A 23,974-nucleotide genomic window follows, 5' to 3' on the forward strand; every position below is an offset into this window, starting at 1 on the left:
CATTTTTAGTTGTTTGGTGTAACCATCGTATAGCATAAGCTTATACAGTAGGATTCCTTTATACATCAAATGATGTATAACTTAATCAACCCTATGCGAGTGAGATTAGACCTGATAAAGAGTTGATGTATTAACTAGTGCAATTCTCAAGAATTAATATATTTTTAATATTAATATATTATTTAATATTAATATATTAAAATAAAAAATAATTTTTCAATATATAATTTTTTAAAATATTGGAGATTTTTATTTTTATAAAATTTGATATATTTTTTGGACACATTGATCAATAGATTTATATAAAAATTAATATTACATGACGTATCTGGAAAAATAATATAAATTCTTTATTAAAAGATATTTTTGTTAAAAATATTTATTTTTAACCTATCTAATATTATACAGTGCATTACCAAATACTTGATAATATTATTTTATATAATATATTATCTTATATAATATCATACTAAATACTAAATAATAGTGAAATTTATATTATGTGTACGAACGCATGGGAGATTAGGATGATCATACTGGCCTGTTTTTTCATATTGGCTTTTATGAGCAGGCCCAAACTGATAGTAGTGGGCCGCTTTATCAAATCATATTTTCTTGGTCGAAACGTCAACGTTCGGGATGTACTATTTAAACATCTCTGGCTTTCTCTCAGCAAGCCATAGCTAAGCAAGCTCAGCCAGCAGCAACAACACACCATCCCGAGAGAGAACTCATTCTTTTCTTGGTAAAAAAGAAAACAAACTAAGGTTCTGTTTTTAATTTTGTTGTGGTCGTGCATCATCATCAATCATGTCGGGTATGGAGAGGCTTCAAAGAATGTTCGCAGGTGCAGGAGGAGCATTGGGTCATCCACCACCTGATTCCCCCACCCTCGATTCCTCCGAACAGGTCTACATCTCCTCCCTCGCCCTTCTCAAAATGCTCAAACACGGTATGCTTCTCGATCCCCTTCACTGCTTTTACTTTTTCTGTCGTTTTGTTCGATGATTTCCCTAATTTTTCGAAACCCTAATTTTATATAATAGGAAGGGCTGGTGTTCCCATGGAAGTGATGGGTTTGATGTTGGGGGAGTTTGTGGATGAGTACACTGTTCGCGTTGTGGATGTATTTGCCATGCCTCAGAGTGGTACAGGTGTTAGTGTTGAAGCCGTTGATCATGTCTTTCAGACTAACATGCTTGATATGTTGAAACAAACTGGAAGGTATATTTAATCAACTTATTCCATTTTATTATTGTATATTCCGATATGGTTTGTTATTCTTCCATGCTTTATGCCTTTGTGCCATGAGTAATGTCTTGATTATTTACTTTTTTACATCAGTTAGTTGATACTTTGACATTTTTGTTTCAGACCTGAGATGGTTGTAGGTTGGTATCATTCTCATCCTGGATTTGGATGTTGGCTTTCTGGAGTGGATATTAATACTCAACAGGTTTCAGCTTCTCTTCAATCTTTTGCTCATCATGGTAGCATGTGTTTGATATGTTGCTTTATTTTTGTGGTTGAAACTAAGTGGACAATTCATAAATTTGTTTTCTTCGTCTAACAAATCCTGATACAGTAAGAGTGAGTGTGGGTTAGAGAGGGGGGATGAAGAATGGGATAAAAAAAAACTGAGGAGAGTCTGAGGTGTGGTTATGTAAACAATTATTTTATTTTAATTATTCATTTACACTAGTAACCTTATATTTTTTATTTTTCACCAAACATGAAAATTAAAACATGATTTTTATGAAACTTCTGGTGCTAAAAGTGAGGATGGTTCTTTTTATTGATATAGACAAGTAGTTCCTGGCTTTAAGTTTGGCTATTCATAATTTCATATTAAAGCTGCATTAATTGATGGAAACACTTGGGGGACATAGGGGAATGCAAACACCTACGTTGGCTTGTTAACATCATCATCACACCCCAGTCTTAGATTTGGGGCCAGCACCAGTTGAGCTACAAGCTTACTAGCTGAGCGATGTAAACTTGGTGGAGAAGTAACACTGCTTCATTGATGAAATTTTACAATTCACTATTGAGCAAAATTGGAGTATTTTTATTGTTGTGATTTAAAGTAACTGCAATAGGAGTAGAAAATGCTTCTAGAATGAACTATTATATTTAATTTTCAATGCTTAATTTATAAATTATGAATCACTAGGACAATTAGTAATTAGAACTCACTGTAGACAGAGGAGCTGTTATATTACAGAATGAAATGTTTAATTTAATTAAGTGAGCCATGACAACACCTTATTCAGATAATGCTGTTAGTTCCTTACTTTCTTTTATCTAATACAGAGTTTTGAGGCTTTAAATCAACGGGCAGTGGCTGTGGTGGTGGATCCTATTCAGAGTGTCAAAGGCAAGGTGGTGATTGACGCTTTCCGGCTGATTAATCCACAAACTATGATGCTGGGTCAGGAACCACGACAAACAACCTCCAACCTGGGCCATCTGAACAAGCCATCTATCCAAGTGAGTGTTCTGAAAAATCCATTCAAAAGCATAGCTTCTGCACTGTTTTTTTTTTGTCTTTTGTCTTTACTATTTTTGACCTCTTATTCTCTTTTTTAGGCTCTGATCCATGGCTTGAACCGACATTATTACTCAATAGCAATCAATTACAGGAAGAATGAGCTTGAAGAGAAGATGTTGCTTAACCTTCACAAGAAGAAATGGACTGATGGTTTGACACTCAGGCGTTTTGATTCACATTCTAAAACTAATGAACAGACTGTTCAGGTAAGTTAAGATTTTCAATGTGAAATAGAAATTATAGATCATTCAACCTATTTATTCCTGTTCTCTTTCCCCACTTTTTTCTGTTTATTTATTTTTTGAGCTTTTCTTTTCTGAATTGATTGCATATACAAGACTAGATATATGGCAAAACAGCCTGTTTTTAAGTAACCAGCTGCTTTGATGATCCTCTATTGCACAGCAACAAAGATGTGGTACTCAGATTCGAGATTTTGCTGATTTGGTTTAGTAAATTTCAGAAACATGCTATAATAATTGGTTCTACTACTCGTTACTTTGTCTTTTCCTTGTCCCTATGGTTCCTCTGCAGAGGAGAGGGGTTGCTTAATGGTTCATTTATGAAATTAATTGGTTCTAACGCAACGAATTTATGAAAGTAATTGTAGGTTTGGATATATGCTATATATACACTGTATTCAAAGGAGAAAATATTTTTCTTTTTTTATTTATAAAATTCTGGTAATTCAGGAAATGCTGAATTTAGCAACCAAGTACAACAAGGCAGTACAGGAGGAAGATGAGTTGCCGCCAGAAAAACTTGCAATCGCTAACGTTGGAAGGCAAGATGCTAAGAAGCACCTTGAAGAGCATGTTTCCAATTTGATGTCTTCGAACATTGTTCAGACTTTGGGAATGATGCTCGACACAGTTGTGTTTTAGAATTAGTATTATCCATTGTACTCTTCCTTTTCCTGTCTAGCAATATTTCATTAGCACGGTTGACTTGTTTGTTAAAAGAAATTGTTTCTTCGTAAATTGTTGCATTTTGTGTTCATCGTTTGAAATGGAAGAGCGAGTTGCATGTTATAATATGAGAATCATGTTTTAAGCTCTATAAATGTCATGGAGGCCCTTATGATCCTGCTCTAGAGTTTTACTCTTTTTTTTGGGTTACAGCTCTAGGGTTTTACTATATGAACCATGTTTTATGGATTCTGTTGAAAGTTGAAACTTGGAGCCATTAAACCTGCATATGAACTCTTGTATGATTTACAATATTTCTAGTTAATAAAAGAAGTGGAATGATGTCTACAACATCTTTGAACATAGGGCTGTAAACCAGTTGTTTTCCTGTTACTTGATACTAATAAACCCCATAAATTATTCAAACTACTGGATGACGTATAATTGAGTATTATTAAACTGGTATTAGTGGTGGATTAGCTAGGAGAACAGGGGCAATGAGTTAATGTTTAGAAAATAATAGAAATATTATAATGGATACATTTATAACTTAGTAGTTACTGTCATATATATATATATATATATATATATATATTAGGATACTGTTTTATACTCAATGTAAGGAATTGTTTTAAAAAATGTTTATACAAATTTTCAAGACCGGTTAAATTGAACCCAAAGAATCAGTGTTGATTTAATATCAGATAATTAGTTTTCGTTGCAGTTCCATTGATTAACAGTTAAATTAACTGAACCAAATCAAATAGTGGTTCGATTCTCATTTAAATCGTTCGACTAATGTGGTTCCGATTTAACCAATCCGACTAAATAGTCGAATTTTAAATCTGCGGGTGAAATCTTAATTTTTATTTTCAAAATATAGATATTATTATTAAAAAAATAATGTAAAACTATCAATATAATTTTGGATTATCACAAATAACTCAATACATATATGCAGAATAAAAAAATTCATAAAATAATACCACAACTATAATTAAAGGAAAAAATTACTGTAATTTGTCTTCCTATCACACTCTTCGAAAATTGTGCTGCATTTTTTTTTTTAAGTGGTAGGCCCTACATTATGTATCTATGATGGGAGATAACTCCTCTTCTACAACATGAAAATAGAGAAGGCCATAAATTTATTTATTTTTTGGTAAAAAACAAGCCCATAATTAAATTAGTTTAAGGAGTCTATTTATCTCATGCAACATAAGATAATTATTTTTCTTAGTTTAATGATTAGTTTTTTCTATAATCAATGTAGATAAGTTATCTATATTAAGCCTAAAATGATGTTGTTTGGAGGCAAAAATTAAGGTATTTTTATAATTAAATTTATTTCATGATTATAATAGTCTTTTTTATTATAATTTTTTAATTTTTCAATCCAAAACGACATTGTTTTAGGAGTAAATGTATATAACTTATCTACCTTTATTGTAAAAACATTAAAGCTAGTTTAATTATGGGTTATGATCCGTTTATTCGTGTTTTATTTGTAAATGTACTTTTAAATTAAGAAAATGTTTTGAAATTTTATAATGATTAGATAAATATAAAGATAAATTCCACAAAACCACGGTCAACTTATATGGCTTTTATATATAAAAAAAAAAAACTTATATGGCTTTTCAACCACCTTGTAGTTAATTGATACAATTAACTCGTATTATAAAATTAAAACAACTAAACATATTTAAAAAATTTAAGACATAAATTACCCTCAATATCATTCACCAACAACCACGATAGTTGCTTGTAAGTGTATATATAGACTATGCTTTGGCGTAAATAGGTCAGGTCTGTGTAAAAAAATTTATATTTGGCTTGGCTTGTTAGTCCAAATTAAAAGTTTGACTTAACATATATTTAAAAAATAAAAGTCTTGGCCTAAGCCTGTAAGTCTATTTAAGCCTATTAAACCTTCTATAATTAAAAAAACAACTAAAATAATATTTATTATTAATCAAAATTATTAAAATAATATTTTTTTAAAAAAAATTATTTTATTTAAAATAAATAATATAATATAGGCGACCTATAAGCTTATAGGCCCGACATGTAAAACAAATTATAGGCCTGCTTTCTAAATAAATTTTTAAAAAATTTTAAGTTTGTTATATGGGTTTTATTAATCTTATGTTAAAGGAAATAAGTTATCTCATGTCATAGAGATAAATTTGTGGACTCCACCATCTGGAAAAAAAAAGAAAAAAAAAGGTGGCACAGTTATCGAAGGGAGTGTAGAAGAGAAATTTATCACATGTAACATAAGAGTAGTTTTTCTCATGTTATATTTAACTTTTTGTAATAGGCCAACCTTAACCTAATATAGACTGGGTCATAGACACTGTAGGTCGACCTAACCCATTTGTACCCCCAACCCCAATTGCTTGTCAGTTCAGGGCTTTTGACCCCAGTAGTTCGTTTTGTTCATGATGGAAGGATATACCAATGTAATGCATGACGACGCGGGAAAACGCGTTCATAGAACAATCGCGTTCCATGCAACTTGCAAACGACCATTGCGTGGGAGTTGCGGCTGCATTTAGTGCAACTGAACACGGCACCTGCGCAGCTGCGTCTCTGTGGTGTCAGGCCGTATCTGACGCGGTGCCTGCCAAGCCGCATCCTACCAGCCAATGATGGTTCAGCAACTTCTGCACCAGACGCGTCCGTCAGAAAGCTGCGTCACTACCCGGTCCTCTCTCAGTCGTGTCCCTCCACGCCAGGACCACCCCTTCCCCCCAGCACCTTGGGAATGGATCCTCTCATGTGGAAAAGTGGTCATGTGATCATGTGTTTTGATTACAACTACTCATTTAAAAATTATACAATTTTCTCTCTCTTATTTCATTACCAATGAGTGGTTGTGATCGAATAACATGATCACATGACCACTTTTCCATATGAGAGGATCTACTCCCCAGCACCTTCTCCCATTGTCGCTGATCTGGAATGCTGTCGGGAGATTTGTAAACAGAGAGCAAAGTGTGTGGGTTCTGCGAGTTTGGTTTCTCCTTTTATCAATTTTATGTGTGTTGTTATAAGTGGGATTTTGGTAATTTTGATAAAGTGGGATTCTGGTACATTTTGATAAAGTGGGAATATTTTACTGATATTTGAATTAGCAGTTTTTGAGCTACATGTTGCGACTCGGCAAGTGCTCCGATCGTGAAAGTAATAAAGTGTACCGGAGTACGAGATCGTTCCCACGAGGATCAGAATTTTCAAGCACTAGTTCGCTAATCGCGTCTTAGTTGGACAATCAAGAATTTAGATGAAGAGAGTTGTGATTCAAAGAACTTAAAATTAAAAACAAGTAAACGCATGCAATCAAGAAAATTCAAAATTAAAAGAATGAATGAAGATGATGATGTTTGATTATGAATTTAAAAGCGTAGTTAAGGTTTCGACTTCCCCCAATATCCTCAATATGTTATGAATTAAACAACCAAGAATCCGTTTCTTAATATATTGCCAATCAATTCTATCTGAGTTAATTACGGCTCAATTCCTTGTTACCATAAATCTATGTAATCTTGAAAGAACTCTAGTTCCCCGATCATTCCCCAAGAAAACATGCATTGAGATCAAGAGTTTCAAGATTGCATAATTACCCTATGCCTATTCCTAGATCACAAGGATTATGATAAATTATCAAGTCAGGGTTCATGCACCAACATCTCTATTGTCATACAATTCCCCAAAATCATTCTATAAGGAACAAACTCATAGAAAGCATTAAAGATAGATAATTTATTCAATTATAAAAAGAACAGGATTTGAAGACAATTTAATTCATAAACATAAAGATTCAATTGGGTTCCATCTATCATTAACTACATAAAAGACTACTCTAGCATACTGAATTGAAAAGAAATAATAAAGAAAAGAGAACCCCAAGCCTCCATTAGTGTGATGTTGACTTGGTTCCTCAGTGTTCTAGCGCTCCGCAACAGGATTCCTCCTTGGAGTATGAATGGGGATGAATGAATTTATGAATTGGTGTCTTGGTTCTGACCCCAAGCTCTTTATTTATAGCCATTGGAGGTTGTATCCTTCATTGCATCTCTTGTCGTATCCATATTAGATTTGTAATTGATTCTCCAATTGTTTCCTTTTTGCAATTAATATCTTGTGGATTGGTTGAGAGATTTGAGCTTTGAATCTTGTTATAATCTTCCTTCAATCTTCTCAGGAATCAGCTTTGATATGTTTCCGTTTTAGTTCCATATCATAATTGGACAAATCCTTATTAAATCTCAGCAAATCTTAGTGAATATTTGCTGTCTGGAACGTGGTTGGACGCTCAAGCGTGCTGTTGGCCGCTTAAGCGTGCCAAGTTACTGAAATTGTTGTTGTTGTCTGCCTTGGAGCGCTCGAGCGTGCTCCTCGAGTCTAAATTTGTGTATTCTTGGGCGCTTGAGTGTGCATGTGTGCGCTTGAGCGTCCTGATGTGCCCAGTTTGGCTTTTTTTTCCTTCTTCCAAACGCTCGAGCGTCCTCTTGTGCGTTTGAGCGTGCTTTCCTGGACCTTGAATTGTAATATTTTGGTTTCCTTTGATCCATATAGAGTCGCTACTTCTTCGTCATGATTTCTTTAGCACTTTTAGCACAATTTCTTGTGGTTTTACCTTCAAACCGCAAATATTATCAAAACGTCATCTCAATTTCCTATCTTATGCTTTATATGTCGTAAAACCTTGAATTCCATGCATTCTACTACATATCTCTTGTATAATTTAGCCTAAAAACATAGTAAACCAAGAGTTTATCACTACACCATGATAATATTTTACCCAATCAGTTGTTCAAATATTGAGCAATTTATACGAAGCTATATTATTCATCTTTTGTTTACTTGGACCCATTTTCAATATGTCTATCTTTCCTCTAATCAGTACCCGATGAATTAATGATGAATTTGATTCCATGAACATATTTTGACTTTTTTTTCCTTGATTATAATTTGCAGCGCTAGTATTTTGGTCTGTGTACATGATATGGAGGCTGACTTTGTAACGATTAAATCAACTATTGGACACGTGATTTTGAAAGGGTGTTTTGAGTGTTACTGGTTTATACCCTCATACTTTATATACTTGTGTGAAGCAAAGCCCGTTTTTTGCTCCCTCTATTGATAGATCAAGGCCCCCCTGCCGTCGTTTCAGTGACTCATAAGGCTTCCCTCAGCTCAGTTCTTGAGAATGGTCGCCACCTCTCCCAGGACCGGAATGATTATCCCTGCCCGATGGGTCTACATCCATCCCTGAATGTCGTCGGGTACTGTTCACTTCCCCGCCATTCTTGTAACCGTAACCTGTAATCCGCGCAGGTGTGTCCGCACCCCCTGAGTGGACGAGAAAGAAAGGATTTTTCGGAGACCTCGTTCCAGACCCAGGAGTCAACTTTCCCGTATGAGCATTCGGTACATGTATCAGTCCGTGGAAGAGTGAAAGGGTCACCACTACTGAGGATCTCCCCCCACCTTTGATGGAGAGAGTGATCAGTGAATTGTTAGTAAGCTGTTATTGGGCAATTTTGACAGATATCTGGTGAAACAGTAGGTGAAGTAAGAATTGTTTAATGGTCTTATAATTTTGACAGTAGGTGAAGTAAGAATTGTTTATTGGGCAATTTTGACAGATATCTGGTTATTAATATGTTAGGTTAGCGACCTTATATTTTATTCATAATTATATTTTTATGTTCTTTAATGGTCCTATAATTTTTTCTATAATTGTTAGGTTAGTGCATTTAATTTTTTATTATTAGCTATAATTTATATTTATTTTTTTTTGGAGTTATCCAACCCTAATTATCTCTTTGAGACGAGTTGGCTCCCTCCGGTATCCCCACGAGCTTCGACTCTTTGAGCCGGCTATGGGACTAATCCAGAGTGCGGGGGAACAGTGATGGCTAAAGGTTCAGCCCCCTCCCCAAGAATGCATTCAGCGGGAATCGAACACATATCCAACCCCACTAACTCAGCGCCAAGTTACCAACTGAGCTGCACCCATTGGGTAGCTATAATTTATATTATGACACTAACAATATTGTTATTTAATTAAATTAGCTGTATTTAAAGTTGTCATTTCCTGCAAAAAATTAAACAGTGAGATAGAAATACAAAAAATACACCATATACAATATAATAAAACTCCTTAAGTTTTTATTTTACTGCAGCAACTCAAATGTGAGTATAAGATATCATTGTTAATACTTCAGGCTACTAATATAAGCTCTTCATAAAAATACAGCACAAAAGCATACATGAAATAAGAATCAGTTTGAAAAAGACAGCATAAAAATAAACCACTATAATTTCAGATGGAATAATTTTTTTTTTATCGAAACAGAGCAAACAATTGAAACGTATGAAGAAAATATGGATGGAACAAAAGAGAACTTCAGCTACCAAAACGTTGTAGGCAGAGTGAAATGTAGAAGGAATCGTTGTGGGTGTTTATATAGGATTGGACCAGGACCGCGTTTAATGGATGATGCTCATTGGTGGATTATACACGTCACTTTAGTCTGATGCACTGAGATGCGGCAGGTAGTGCACCGCGTCTTGTGCAGTCTACCTCCAGGTACACTGATACGTGGCTTCTGCTATATTTTTATGCAAAGAACGCGGCTGGGTCTATGTCACGTCTTAAATCGACCCACAACATATCACGTCGTTATGTATTATATAGATAATAACTCTGACTATGAAATTATATGGGTCAAACCATATGAATTTGACACTGGTGGGGTCAAAAGGCCTCATTTCAGCCATGACCTTGTATCAATTTACCAAATGAAATCCTTGTTTGAGAAATGATTCCTATCCTCAGTGAAAAAAAAAATATGATGACAAACTAAAAAGATTTTTAAATTATAAATTTCAAAAGGAGTATAAATTCAAATCTTTTTTAACGGGCCTAGTTTGCATGGGTAGAAGCTAGGATCAGATACGTAGAGTATTGATAAGTATAGATTGTACTTTGAAGTTTTTGGGGGATTAGAATGACTAATTGAGAATTGGAAAAATATTTTTTTCAATTTCGTTAACATGACCGATAGGGTGCTTGGTAAATTAGTTTATTTTATTAACAAGTTGAGGCTTGAGACTGACATTCAATGATCAACTTCTTAACTGCAGAGTTTCATGCCATCTGTAACCCAACGAAAACACCCTTAACAATTCTTTAATAAAGAAAGTGCATAAACCAATTTTTTCGGTTGTATAGCATGCTCAGATTTTATTTTATTTTTGTGGGTGGTTTTTTAAAAATGTTTGTCTAGTGATAGATGTGGTGACGAGAGCAGGTGATGGCTTGCACTAGGCATGCCTGATAGTAGTAGGTAAGAATAAGGGGGAATTTTTTTAAAAAAATTATTAAAGAAAATTGTTTTTTTCAATGGTAAAAGATAACTATCTTATGTCAAATAGACATAAAAAAAGGCATGCAATTCCTTTTCTTTTTAATTTTTTTAAATTGTGGACTTAACATTTCTTATTAGTGTAGGAAAATTTTTCTTTCATGTTAAATGAGAGAAGTATTATCCAATTATTAAAGGGATAGAATATTGTTATTACCAAATATTATTACTATCAATATTACTATCATATCTTAATCGTTGATTTTTGTTAATCAATGTTTATTATTTCCGCAAATCAAATTGATTAATTAATTATTAATTCACAATAAATGATAATCGTTGATTGACGAAATTCAACTGTTAAAATAAGATAGTAACATTATTTGGTAGTAACAATATCCTATCTCATTATCAAATATGTTTAATTATCTTAATCTTATAATATAAGGGAGTTTATTATTTGGGTAAAAGATTTCTCAAGTCAACAAAAATAAATTATATCTGGTGAATCCAAAACGATATCATTTTGTGACAGAAATTGTAGGTTTGGATATATGCTATATATACACTGTATTCAAAGGAGAAAATATTTTTCTTTTTTTATTTATAAATTTCTGGTAATTCAGGAAATGCTGAATTTAGCAACCAAGTACAACAAGGCAGTACAGGAGGAAGATGAGTTGCCGCCAGAAAAACTTGCAATCGCTAACGTTGGAAGGCAAGATGCTAAGAAGCACCTTGAAGAGCATGTTTCCAATTTGATGTCTTCGAACATTGTTCAGACTTTGGGAATGATGCTCGACACAGTTGTGTTTTAGAATTAGTATTATCCATTGTACTCTTCCTGATCCTGTCTAGCAATATTTCATTAGCACTGTTGACTTGTTTGTTAAAAGAAATTGTTTCTTCGTAAATTTTTGCATTTTGTGTTCATCGTTTGAAATGGAGGAGCAAGTTGCATGTTATAATATGAGAATCATGTTTTAAGCTCTATAAATGTCATGGAGGCCCTTATGATCCTGCTCTAGAGTTTTACTCTTTTTTTGGGTTACAGCTCTAGGATTTTATTATATGAACCATGTTTTATAGATTCTGTTGAAAGTTGAAACTTGGAGCAATAAAAACCTGCATATGAACTCTTGTATGATTTACAATATTTTTTTTTTTTTTTTTTTGTAAATATTTACAATATTTCTAGTTAATAAAAGAAGTGGAATGATGTCTACAACAACTTTGAACATAGGGCTGTAAACCAGTTGTGAAATGGAAATTATGGCTATAGCTTCCTAACCCTTGTTGATTTTTATAATGCTTTCCACACAACACTTTAATGCAATGGTTACAATTGGTGTCCCCACCTACTAAAAAACATAATAAAATTAAAGAGAGAATAGAAAGAGTACTACTGTTACTGTATATTGAAAATTAAATTGAAGGAGGAGCGTCTCTGTTGAAGAAATCAGCCAAGCTTCTGATCAAATCCTGTGCCTTATTGCAACCCAAATCATTGAGATGAAATACATGACCCTCCCCGTCAGTCTCCTCAATTTCTAGTCACGCCCAGCCACCCGCTCTGACCCAATGCATTATAATAAAGCCACCCTCTGTCCCTCAGCACATCCTTCTCCGCCACACACACCAGCACTCTTCTACAACCCAGCCTAGCCAAGCTAGGTGCACCCTCCGCAACCGGGTTAACCCGTGGGTCATCATTATCCGGCATTGACGGGCACACAAACGGCCATAACCGATCCACCAACGCCTTTCTACCCGGATCCAGTTCCTCCGACCCGATGGGACCCGAGCCCCAGAAATACGGGTGGACCAAACAAGCTCCGAGTATGTCAATGCCAAGCTCCGAACCCGAGTCCGAGTCCGAGTCACCGGCCAACATAACTAGATTATGAACTATGTTAGTGCCAGCACTGTCCCCAGCCAAGAAAACTCTTCCAAAATCTGCGTGCTCATTCAACCAAGGCTCGGGTCCACTGTTACTACGATGGGACGCGACCCATTGTAGCGCGGCCCAAGAGTCCTCGTATGCGGCGGGGATAGGGTGTTCCGGTGCTAACCTGTAGTTGACAGAGACAGCGACAACATTGGCTTGCGCAACCACAGCGGCAACGTAATTGTGGTATTTTGCGTTGAAGGGGGAGGAGGCACAAAAGGCGCCGCCGTGGAAGTAGATTAATAGGGGAAGATTGTGGCGGTTTGTGGTGGTGGTGGTGGGTTGTGGGAGGAAGAGACGAGCGGACATGTTGGATTGTGAGTGAATAGTGATGTCTTTGGATGAAACGAGAGCTTGAGGGTGAATGGAGGGTGGAACGACGTCGGTTCCTGTGAACCTCTGGACACGACCATCGGTGAAGACACGGATGAGGCTGGGGAAATCGTAAGCTACGGTGTTTGAGTCGTTCTCCATCGGAAAGCAGAGTGAGAGTTGAAAATACGGATACGTTTGGATGGTATTGTATTATAAGGATTATCCTCCTCCTCTTATTTGTTTATAACTGTTCACATTCTTGTATGTATATGATAAATGAGTATTATTATTATTTTCATATTATTGAATAATTTGAATTCAAGACATAACTTAATATAAATTATTCAAACATAATTGAGTACTATTAAACTGGTATTAGTGGTAGATTAGCAAGGAGAACAGGGGCAATGAGTTAATGTTTGGAAAATAATAGAAATATTATAATTCATAATAATTATAACTTAGTATATATATATATAAAAGGTCCATTTATAAAATTTTTTACAAATAACACTAAGTATGATCGACTGATCATACACTCTTGATTGAAGTATGATCGATCATATTTATTGTAGTTTATAAAAGTTTATTAATATAACATTTTTCCTATATATGTTATGAAAAAAATGTTTATCATTTTAAATGATATAAAGTTATGTTATTTTAAAAGAGAGATAAACATAAAATAATAAATTAAAATTAAAATTAAAAAAATAATCAACTACTTTCTCCCCATAATTTTCATTTTTTGTATTTATCTTTCTCCTAAAATAACATAATTTATGTCCTTAAAAAGACAAACATCAAACTCATACCCATGTATTATTCATTAGGATACTGTTTTATACTCAATGTAAGGAATTGTTTTAAAAAATGTTTGTACAAATTTTCAAGACCGGTTAAATTGAAACCAAAGAATCAGTGTTGATTTAATATAAGATAATTAGTTTTCGTTGCAGTTCCATTGATTAACAGTTAAATTAACTGAACCAAATCAAATAGTGGTTCGATTCTCATTTAAATCGTTCGACTAATGTGGTTCCGATTTAACCAATCCGACTAAATAGTCGAATTTTAAATCTGCGGGTGAAATCTTTTTTTACATTTTTTCAAAAAATAAATATTATTTTTAAAAAATATTTAAAATTATCAATATAATTTTGGATTACGCAATCACAAATAACTCAATACATATATGCAGAATAAACAAAATTCGTAAAATAATACCACAACTATAATTAAAGAGAAAAATTACTCTCATGTCTTAGGAGAGTAATTTTTCTTCCTAACACACTCTTCAAAAATTGTGTTGTATATTGTTTTTGTTTTTTTAAGTGATATGTAGGGGTGTGTATGGGTCAGGTCGGGTCAGATTTTTGTGTCGACTCGACCCAACTTGATTTTTATAGGTCAGGTATTTTGACCCGATCCGCTTTAATTTGATCCAAGTCAGGTCTGACTTGGTTTGAATTTTTTTGAACTAGTTTAGAACCGGGTCGGATCTGACCTGACTTGGTTTCTGAAGTGAGTCTGACTTGATTTTTGAAGTGGGTCTGACTTGGTTTATGAAGTGGGTCAAATCCAACCTGACCCATTTTTGGCTTGATTTCAAAATATGTTTCTAATTTGATTTTTTTTTATATTTATTGATTTATTTTTTAAACTCGTGTAATTTAATTATTTATTTGTTTTAAAATATATAAATTTTATAATAAATTTGATATTTGATGATTAAATAAAGGAATGTAATTTTAAGCCCCTGCACATATGAAACAAAATTAGTGAAAATTAATGAAAAGTAAAGGATGAGAGAACGCTCTTCCCATCTTAAAATGACAAATCACTAATTTTAACAATGATATATTAAAATTACATAATGTCTACCGATAGGAAATTCATAAATTCAAACTCAAATTATACAATTATTATTACGGAAAGATCAATTAGTTTAAGGCAACTCTTGGCTAATATGATTGTACATATATAATTTTAGGTACTAACTACAAAGAAAATAGAAAATTTGGACGAGATGTTTTTCGTTCAAAATTTCTACGGGAATGTGTTCTGACAAAAATTTCGACGAAAATTGTTTTGAGAGAAATGTTTCATTCGAAACTTTCGACGAAATTTAGATTCTCTAAAGAATTTTGACAGAATATTTTTTCCGTCAAAATTTTTTGTCGAAATATTTTTTGTCAAAATGTTTTACGAAAATTATTGACTTCTATGTGTCCTGTTGAAAATTTTGATGGAAATGTTTTTTAGCAAAAAAAACTTGACGAAAATATTTAGTCGAAATTTTTTGATGGAAATGTATTTCGCTAAAAATTTCGACGAAATTTTTTTTGTCAAAAAGTTTAACGAAAATGTTTCCGTCGAAAACTTTCGTCGAAATTTGAATTCTGTAAAGAATTTTGATGAAATTTTTTTCCGTCAAAAAATTTCGATGAAAATGTGTTTCCTCGAAATTTTTGATGAATATGTTTTTTTATGAAATATTTTGACGAAATTTAGATTCCGTAAAAAAGTTTGACAAAAAAATTTCCGTCAAATTTTTTTACCGAAATGTTTTTAGTTACAAATGTTGATTAAAATATTTTTCGTAAAATTTTTTGACGTAATTGTTTTTTCTCTTTCTTTTTTTTGACATAATGAGTGTGGGTCAAATTTTGGGTCAATGAGTCATTATTAAAAGAAGTCGGGTCTAAAACTGACCCAAATAAAAGTGGGTCAGTATTTAAATTCAGTTAAAAAAATAGGTATTTATAGGTCAGGTCAAGGTCAGGGCAAGTGAACCAGTTTTTTTGCACACCCCTGGTGATAGGCCCCACCATTATGTATCTATGATAGGAGATAACGTGTAACACCCCGTGTGCACCCGGTGTATTAAACATACATATATGGCAGTGGCGCAGCTAATTAAATGCGGAAGCTGACTTTTTCTTTTCAATTATGACGTCATTATTATTAACCAAGTTGATTACTTAATCCTTTTATAAAATAATGTCTGTATGTAAATTGCAATAAAGAACTAACTAAATAACCTCATATATAGATGTGTATCTAATCACGGAACTACAACACGTAGTCCGGACAATAATCCTGATACATTATACAGCTCGAGTCTAAATAAACATAGTCAAGTCAATGTGGCATAGACAACCCTCATGCATGCTCACCAAATAAGGCAACAAAGCCCAACATAGTTTTAGCTCAAATAACAATATAATGCACTAAAACATAATCACTAAACAGGCATATCAGCAGTCAACATGCACAATCAACTCAACTCCGGCCTCCTGCCACCCGAGGTCTCAATCCCCGAGGTACCTGAACCTGAAAATGTGCCCCAAACGTGGGGTGAGATCTCTAAAAAGAAATCTCAGTAAGACAAAGGGTCCTCAAGGATCTCTCCACCCCAAGCTCACTTACATGTGCAATATAAGTTCAAAAGCAGTATAACAACATAAGTTCCAAAATTTTGCAATGCAGCATATAATCATGTCATGTGTGTCAGAATCCTACGGGCCAGAGAATAAACATGCAGGATCTACAACCTACAGTGCAAGGAACACCGCTTGTACCTCACCCACAGAATCACCATCTTGTACGACGCTACATACTCAGGCTTACCGTCTAGGTGGAACACCACATACATATCATAAGGCACTTGCACATAACAACTCAATAGCATTTCAATAATCATCATTTCATGAAAACACATCATGCATATAAACCATCCCTTCATGAGGTATGGTGGAACCAACAATGGAAAAAATCGAGGACACGAAAGCTTACCTCACAAACAATCAATCCCAAGTCAAGAATCCACAACAGCCCAAGGTCCAAACACAACACAATTACAATCTATTTAGATCAGAAACATCATCAATATCCATACTCTTTAAGGTTCGTTTCATTATGACAACATTTCCTTTGTCGTTTTATGCCATTAGGATTTTCCCAAAGCCATAAGCCTTTAATCCAATTGATTCTGACTTAGTTCCATTATTATAGAGGTTCAACTTAACTAATCATGGGTCCCTAAACCCAATATACAATTCTGTATGAACAAAACAGTGCACCACTCCCACTTTTACAGAATATCCGGATATTTATCGGGGGCATATCCGAATATTCATATCCGGATATCCATATCCGGATATCACAAGTCTCATATCCGGATATCATATCTGGATATCAATATCCGGATATTTCACGACAGAATGTAGTTTCTGCATTTCGCGAGATATCCCTCTCGAGGTTCCATTTTTAACACTTACGTTAAAGCATGCATCTTTAAACCCATTTAGACCAGTGATCATGTTAGCTACTCAATCCTATCATTTTACATGCCAAGACTTGATCTTTAACAAGAAAAATTATGATCAAAGGTGAGGAACATACCCCAAAGGTTCAAAACAGCAGAAAAGAGGTGACTTGGGGCTCTCTATACCACTCCACACTACTGCCAATATAGAGCCACGAAAATGAGCAACAAAAATGGTTTCTTGCTTCACAAAATGGCTTCTTGGACCAACACCAACAAGGAAATGGCTCCCATACAACCCAAACAGTGAAGTCAGCTCAATAATCCCCCCACACAGAGACCAAAACTCAGAAATAGAGTCTAATTCTCACCCTCAATGCTAGCTCTCACTCACACAAGGTATTTTGGTGAAGAAAGCTTGAAGAAAGGTGGCCCCTTTGGCTCACAAGATGAAGGGAGGAAGGTGACCAGCTTGAAGAGAAAATTCAGCAACCACACCCACGTAAAAAGTTGAGGATAAGCTTAGGGTTGTGTGTAATGCATTATTTATAGTCCGTTTAAGTTTAAACACACTATATTAGCACTAATAGTTTCGCTTATCTTTTTAATCCCAAACTTTGGATTCTTAATCTAGCCATTTTTCTAAGATTTGTCATATTTTTATTATAATTTTCTCAGCACTTTGCCGGTACGCACTTTTACGTAGCCGGTAATAGTCCTGACGCCAGTTCTCATTATTTGGACTCCAAACTTGTTATGCCAGTCCTAAATATTTTTCTAGTAATATATAATACTTTTTATAATTTTCCGGGATACTTCATCGGTACGCAATATATCGTGGAGCCGAACCGGTATCTGCACTTTTCGTCAGAAAAGCAACTTTCAACATTATTAATCACTTATTATAATTATTTAAGCCTTCTCATAATTATTTAGGGTCAATTATGGAATTTCTCTCTTAACTCATAATTAATTTAATTAAATTCCTTATTTAACGATGCAGGTTCTTACATAACTCTTCTCTTACAACATGAGAAGAGAGAAGGCCAAAAATTAATAAAATTTTTGGTAAAAAATGAGCCCATAATTAAATTAGTTTAATGGGTTAGCTTTTTCTATAGTCAATGTAGATAAGTTATCTACATAAAACCCAAAATGACATCATTTTGGGATAAAATTCAAGGTATTTTTGTAATTATAATTTATTTCAGGATTATAATAGTCTTTTTCATTATAATTTTTTAATCTTTTAACCTAAAATGATGTTATTTTGGAGTAAATATAGATAACTTATCTACTTTTATTGTAAAAATATTAAAGCCCAGTTTATTTATGGATTATGATCCGTTTATTCATGTTTTATTTGTAAATGTACTTTTAAATTAAGAAAATGTTTGAAAATTTTGTAATGACTAGATAAATATAAAGCTAAATTACACAAAACCACCATCAACTTGTATGGCTTTTCAAAAAACCACCTTCTAGTTAATTGATACAATTAACTCCCATGTATTATAAAATTAAAACAATTAAACATATTTAAAAATTTTAAGACATAAATTACCCTCAATATCAATTCACCAGCTTGTAGGGGTGTATATAGACTAGGCTTTGACTTAAATAGGTCAGGCTTATGTAAAAAACTTCAGATTTGGCCTGGCTTGTTAGCCTTTATAGGTCCAAATTATAAGTCTGAGATGACATATATTTAAAAAATAAAAGTCTTGGCCTAGGCTTGTTAGCTTATGTAAGCCTATTAAATATTCTATAATTAAAAAATAACTAAAATAATATTACTTTATTATTTAAAATTATCAAAATAATAATTTTTTTGTATAAAGAAATAATTTTTATTTAAAATAAATAATATGATATAGACCGACTTATAGGTTTATAGACCCGACATGTATAAAAAAACATAGGCTTGCTTTCTAAATAGATTTTTTAAAAAAATTGGGCTTGTTCTATTTAACTATTTTTAATAAGCCAACCTTAATCTAATATAGGCTAAGTTGTAGACCTTTATAAGTTGGCCTAGTCCATTTATACCCTTAGTTACTTGTCATTTTAGCCATGACCTGGTATCAATTTATGAAATGAAATCCTTGTTTGTGAAATGATTCATATCCTTAGTGGGAAAAAAAAATATAATGATAAACACTAAAAAGATTTTTAATTTATAAATTTCAAAAGGAGTATAAATTCAAATCTTTTTTAAGGGGTCTAGTTTGCAAGGGTAGAAGCTAGGATCAGATATGTAGAGTATTAATAAGTATAGATTGTACTTTGAAGTTTTTGGGGGATTAGAATGACTAATTGGGAATTGGAAAAAATAATTTTTCAATTTGGTTAACATGACCGATAAGGTGCTCGGTAAATTTGGTTAACAAGTTGAGGTTTGAGACATTCAATGATCAACTTCTTGACCGCAGAGTTTCATGCAATCTTATTAAAATTGAGATTTTAAGTAAAATTAAAAGAAAATTAAAAAATTGTAAAACATAAAATTATATTATAAAAAAATTGTAAAAACATAAAAATATTTGGAATATTGATAAAATTATTTTGATAAAAAATAAATCATAAAATCATAATAATAAATCAAGATTTTAACAACCATAATTTCATGCCATCTCTGATCCAACGAAAACACCCTTAACAATTCTTAAATAAAGAAAGTGCATAAACCAATATTTTCGGTTGTATAAATTAGGTTTTTTTTTGGGAGGGGGGTGTTTTAAAAATGTTTGTCTAGTGATAGATGTGGTGGAAGGCCAATAGAGCATGTGTGATGGCTAGCAATAGTCATGCCTGATTATAGGTAAGAATAAAGGGGGGAATATCTTAAAATTATCAAATATGTTTAATTGTTTATTATTTGGGTAAAAGATTTTTGAGATAAATTATTTTCGGTAAGTTCAAAATAACATTGTTTTATGACAAAAATTAAAATATTTTTATAATTTTAATTTATTGTAGGATTATATTAATCATTATCATCATAATTTTTTAATTTTATAATAAAAATAATATTATTTTGGACTTATTGAAAATAATATTATTTCCGCTCACCGAAAAAATTATTTTTCCCTCATTGTTTTAAGGGAAAAAATAAAAATAAAATAAAACTAAATCATAAAATAATTGTTTCCTTTGCTCTACCGCTTTACTCCCGTAGTCCCGTGTAATTTTTTAAGGAAAAAAAAAAAGGGTACGCAAAGGAAACAGTAAAACTCGTCTGCACTGCGCTGCGGTGTTAGTGGGTCGTCAACGAGGTTGTTCTGTGCAGAGTGTTAGAGATGGAAAAAATGGTGGGACTGCGACCATTGTTCAGATCAGTGAGCTCCAGATCTTATGGTTTCGCCGCCGCTGCATCCACCAACCGCCACCACCACCACAACATTCATCGCACCGTTCGAACCCTTTTTAACCTTCCTTCCTCTCAACTCTCTCGCAATCCTAATCCCCTCCCTTCATCCTCAGGTAACCGATTTCTCTCAATTTTATTAGCTTTTTCATTTTCGATCTTAATCAATATAAAATTAATCTTGTTTGATCTCCTATCTGATGCTTATGTGAACAATAATTTTATGTTCTGGTAAAGGTTCGCTTGAACAGGATTTAATGTTTTATTATCATTTTTATTAATCTATATTTGGGCTATTAATTAAAGAAATACCGAGTTTTTTTATTTTTATAAAATATAAGTCGTACAACTAATGAGCATGGATTCATTTGATAAGTTGAACTGCACCAACTAAAAAGTTTGTTGTTTGATTTTACTAGTAATTTTTATAGTAGGTTGTTTACAAGTATTATTGTAAGTTTTGTTAAAGTTTGCATCGTGTTTTTAGTTTAGAATCAAATCAAATCAAATAAAATAAAACAAATGACTCAGTAAATTAAGTGTGGATATAAGATTAGTACTCGCTTAGGTTTCAACGATTGCAAGCTGCAATATGCTTGATATTAGTAATTCTATTTTATCAAATATGAATCATGATGTTATTGGAACCCAACCTTTTCTCTTTAATAATGAAATTGGAGAGTCAGATCACAACTGCAAGAAATCTGCACGTGTTAAATTGATAAAAGATAGTTATATGTTGTTGATTGTCTAGCATTGAGCTAGGGTATTATACTTGAAGATGACTATTATATAATGAATTAATTAGTATTTTTTTTTTTAATGAAAAATATCAGCAGAATGCAGGTCTCCTCATTCAATAGGCTTAGGCATGAGATTTTATAGTGAAGATGTGACCCACATGCCTGACATTAAAGACACTGAGCTTCAAAATGCTTTCAAGGATTTGATGGCTGAGACTTGGAATGAGCTTCCTGATTCTCTCATTTATGATGTTAAGGAGGCCTTATCTAAAAATACTGATGACAAATCTGGCAAGGAGGTTGTGGCAAATGTTTTCCGTGCTGCTGAAGCCGTTGAGGAGTTTGGAGGGATTATAACCACCTTAAAATTAGATATTGATGACAGCATTGGAGCGAGTGGCGAGGTATTTAACTTTACATGTTTAAGTGCTATAAAGTTCATGATAGACTGTGTGGGTCTATAGCAAATGCAATTTGCAAGAGGTTGATTACATGATTTGAACATGTGACCTCCGGGTCACATGACAACAACACGAATCTTTGTGCAAAGGCTTCGCTTCTCACTTTATATATATATATATATATTTAAAGTTACACTATTGCATTTTCTGCTCATTCACTCATCACATTTGGCTGATGATATAATTTATTTCTTTAGGATGTAAAGCCATTGCCTGATAATATGAAAAATGCTCTGCATACCATTTTTGATCGCTACACTACCTATTTGAATTCCTTTGGGCCTGATGAGAGGTATCTGCGAAAGAAGGTGGAGACAGAGTTGGGCGCAAAGATGATACACTTAAAAATGAGATGCAGTGGCCTTGGTTCTGAGTGGGGAAAGGTATCATATATTTTCACTTATTACCACTTATATTTATAGTAGTATTTCAATTTTCAAATGTTATTATCAATTGTGTATGGTTGCCAATGGGGACAAGTTTCTAAATCACCATGGCAGAATTGTAGATTGTAGTGTGGTTTGGGACATATTGAAGTAAGGTGCCAGCTTTTTTTGTAAATATAAAATTTTATTAAATCATGAAAATCATCACAAACTAAATTATATTTCAACTGATACTAAAACAAGCATGAAAAAAGAATATAAGAGAAAAGAGCTCCAAAGATGCGGTGTTGTGTGTTAGTTCTAGGAGTTCTATGCACTGTTTCTCTTGTTATTTTCATTTTTAAGGTATACACTTAAAATCTCAAGCCCTTTGTTTGAATGAGAAAAATGAGGTAAAACATGCAAAAATCCTCTATCTTTCACTTGGGCATTTGCCATAGCGTGATAATTAACGGCTAAGACTCACATTGGATGACACCATGGCACCATCATTTGAAGATGCCACACAATTGGGGGTTTATGGTGAGGGCCCCCCAAAACCACCATGGAAGCCACCATTGACAACTTTGATTTGAAATTTTTGGGTGCACTTGACTACTTGAGCTTGAACATCATTCATTTTTTAAGTCCTTGAAAAATATGTAGTCTAATGTTACTGTATGGCATATTGACTGGAATATCGTTTAACTTTTTCGTTCCCATTCTCTAATTCCTCCAATTATTTTCTTATACGTTTTTGGTTGATAGTCTGCCCTAAGTAGTTATTAATAAGAAAAATGCTAAATAGTGTGAATCTGCTTTCATAAAATGACTCATGAAAGGAGAAAAGTGAAAGAAAATTTGTTACGTTTTGTGTTTTATTTTCTATTTTTTGCTTTTCAACCTTGCTTTTCTTTCCCCCGCCATAATTGGTTATTAGTTGTTAGTCATTCACGATAGTTTTTGTTAAAAAAAAAAGAAAAAAAATCGTATGAAATGACATTGCTATATTAATAATTACAAGACCAGTTTGCATTCTCTTTTCTAATCTGGGGTTTCTGTTGCAGGTTACGGTTCTTGGAACTTCTGGACTTGCTGGTTCATATGTTGAGCAAAGAGCATAGAAGAAATATTTAAGAAACAGTGTAATTGTTTGTTTGTGTTTCATGTCATGCTTTTGATGCCTGTAGACCCTTCGATTTGTTTTTTCCTGACTTTTTTTGTTGCCAAGCGTTTGATTGCATGGAAATAAGAGCGCTTAACTTTGTTAACGATAATCCTTTTACAGTGTTTTCTTTCATTTTCATTCTCATGTTCCATAAGCTAAGAGAGTTGCTGAAGTTTTAGGACTTGTATATATCTTCTTGACAATATGAAAATTACGAGTCAGGAAGTTAATTATTTATATCGAGCTACTCCTTGTGTTTATCCACATCCATTATCTGCAATGTGAAGTGTTATAGAAAATAACAGCTTATCAAAATTTATATTTGTGAATGTTTATGAAGATATAGACATCAAAATCTGTGAATGCTCATGAAGAGGGAGATAGACATCAAAATCTGTGAATGCTCATGAAGAGGGAGATAGACATAACATTTTCATATAATAAGGTCGCCTGAAAATTTTAAATGAGAGAATTCATTTCCTCATGAATGTGGAAA

The 23,974-nt window shown here is 33.3% G+C and overlaps 2 protein-coding genes and 1 pseudogene across 3 annotated transcripts; 2 read left to right on the plus strand and 1 right to left on the minus strand.

The window, feature by feature from the left end:
* Positions 1–691: 691 nt before the first annotated feature.
* Positions 692–3,743, plus strand: LOC133289645 (26S proteasome non-ATPase regulatory subunit 14 homolog). Its single transcript, XM_061487623.1, has 6 exons — positions 692–952; positions 1,047–1,224; positions 1,375–1,456; positions 2,314–2,490; positions 2,590–2,757; positions 3,244–3,743. The coding sequence occupies exons 1-6, from the start codon at positions 811–813 to the stop codon at positions 3,433–3,435; spliced, it is 939 nt and encodes a 312-aa protein (XP_061343607.1). The 5' UTR covers positions 692–810; the 3' UTR covers positions 3,436–3,743.
* An 8,344-nt stretch (positions 3,744–12,087) lies between these two features.
* Positions 12,088–13,283, minus strand: LOC133289677 (probable carboxylesterase 2; annotated as a pseudogene).
* A 7,267-nt stretch (positions 13,284–20,550) lies between these two features.
* Positions 20,551–23,616, plus strand: LOC133289656 (succinate dehydrogenase subunit 5, mitochondrial). 2 transcript variants are annotated; one of them, XM_061487643.1, is made up of 4 exons: positions 20,551–20,857; positions 21,578–21,888; positions 22,143–22,328; positions 23,378–23,616. In XM_061487643.1, the coding sequence occupies exons 1-4, from the start codon at positions 20,674–20,676 to the stop codon at positions 23,432–23,434; spliced, it is 738 nt and encodes a 245-aa protein (XP_061343627.1). In that variant the 5' UTR covers positions 20,551–20,673; the 3' UTR covers positions 23,435–23,616. The 2 variants fall into 2 exon arrangements, with proteins under 2 accessions (XP_061343627.1, XP_061343628.1); XM_061487644.1 differs by having other exon boundaries at positions 21,581–21,888.
* The last annotated feature ends 358 nt before the right edge of the window (positions 23,617–23,974 follow it).

This window comes from Gastrolobium bilobum, unplaced genomic scaffold (genome assembly GCF_033153095.1).
Source record: "Gastrolobium bilobum isolate Gb01-03AN ecotype WA unplaced genomic scaffold, APGP_CSIRO_Gbil_v1 utg1031, whole genome shotgun sequence".
NCBI lineage: Eukaryota > Viridiplantae > Streptophyta > Magnoliopsida > Fabales > Fabaceae > Gastrolobium > Gastrolobium bilobum.

Coding starts and splice junctions, on each gene's coding strand:
- LOC133289645 (XM_061487623.1), top strand. CDS start 811: ATGTCGGGTATGGAGAGGCTTCAAAGAATGTTCGCAGGTGCAGGAGGA. Junction 1,225..1,374: donor ATGTTGAAACAAACTGGAAG/GTATATTTAATC, acceptor TTTTTGTTTCAG/ACCTGAGATGGTTGTAGGTT. Junction 1,457..2,313: donor TGGATATTAATACTCAACAG/GTTTCAGCTTCT, acceptor TATCTAATACAG/AGTTTTGAGGCTTTAAATCA.
- LOC133289656 (XM_061487643.1), top strand. CDS start 20,674: ATGGAAAAAATGGTGGGACTGCGACCATTGTTCAGATCAGTGAGCTCC. Junction 21,889..22,142: donor GCATTGGAGCGAGTGGCGAG/GTATTTAACTTT, acceptor TTATTTCTTTAG/GATGTAAAGCCATTGCCTGA. Junction 22,329..23,377: donor TTGGTTCTGAGTGGGGAAAG/GTATCATATATT, acceptor TTTCTGTTGCAG/GTTACGGTTCTTGGAACTTC.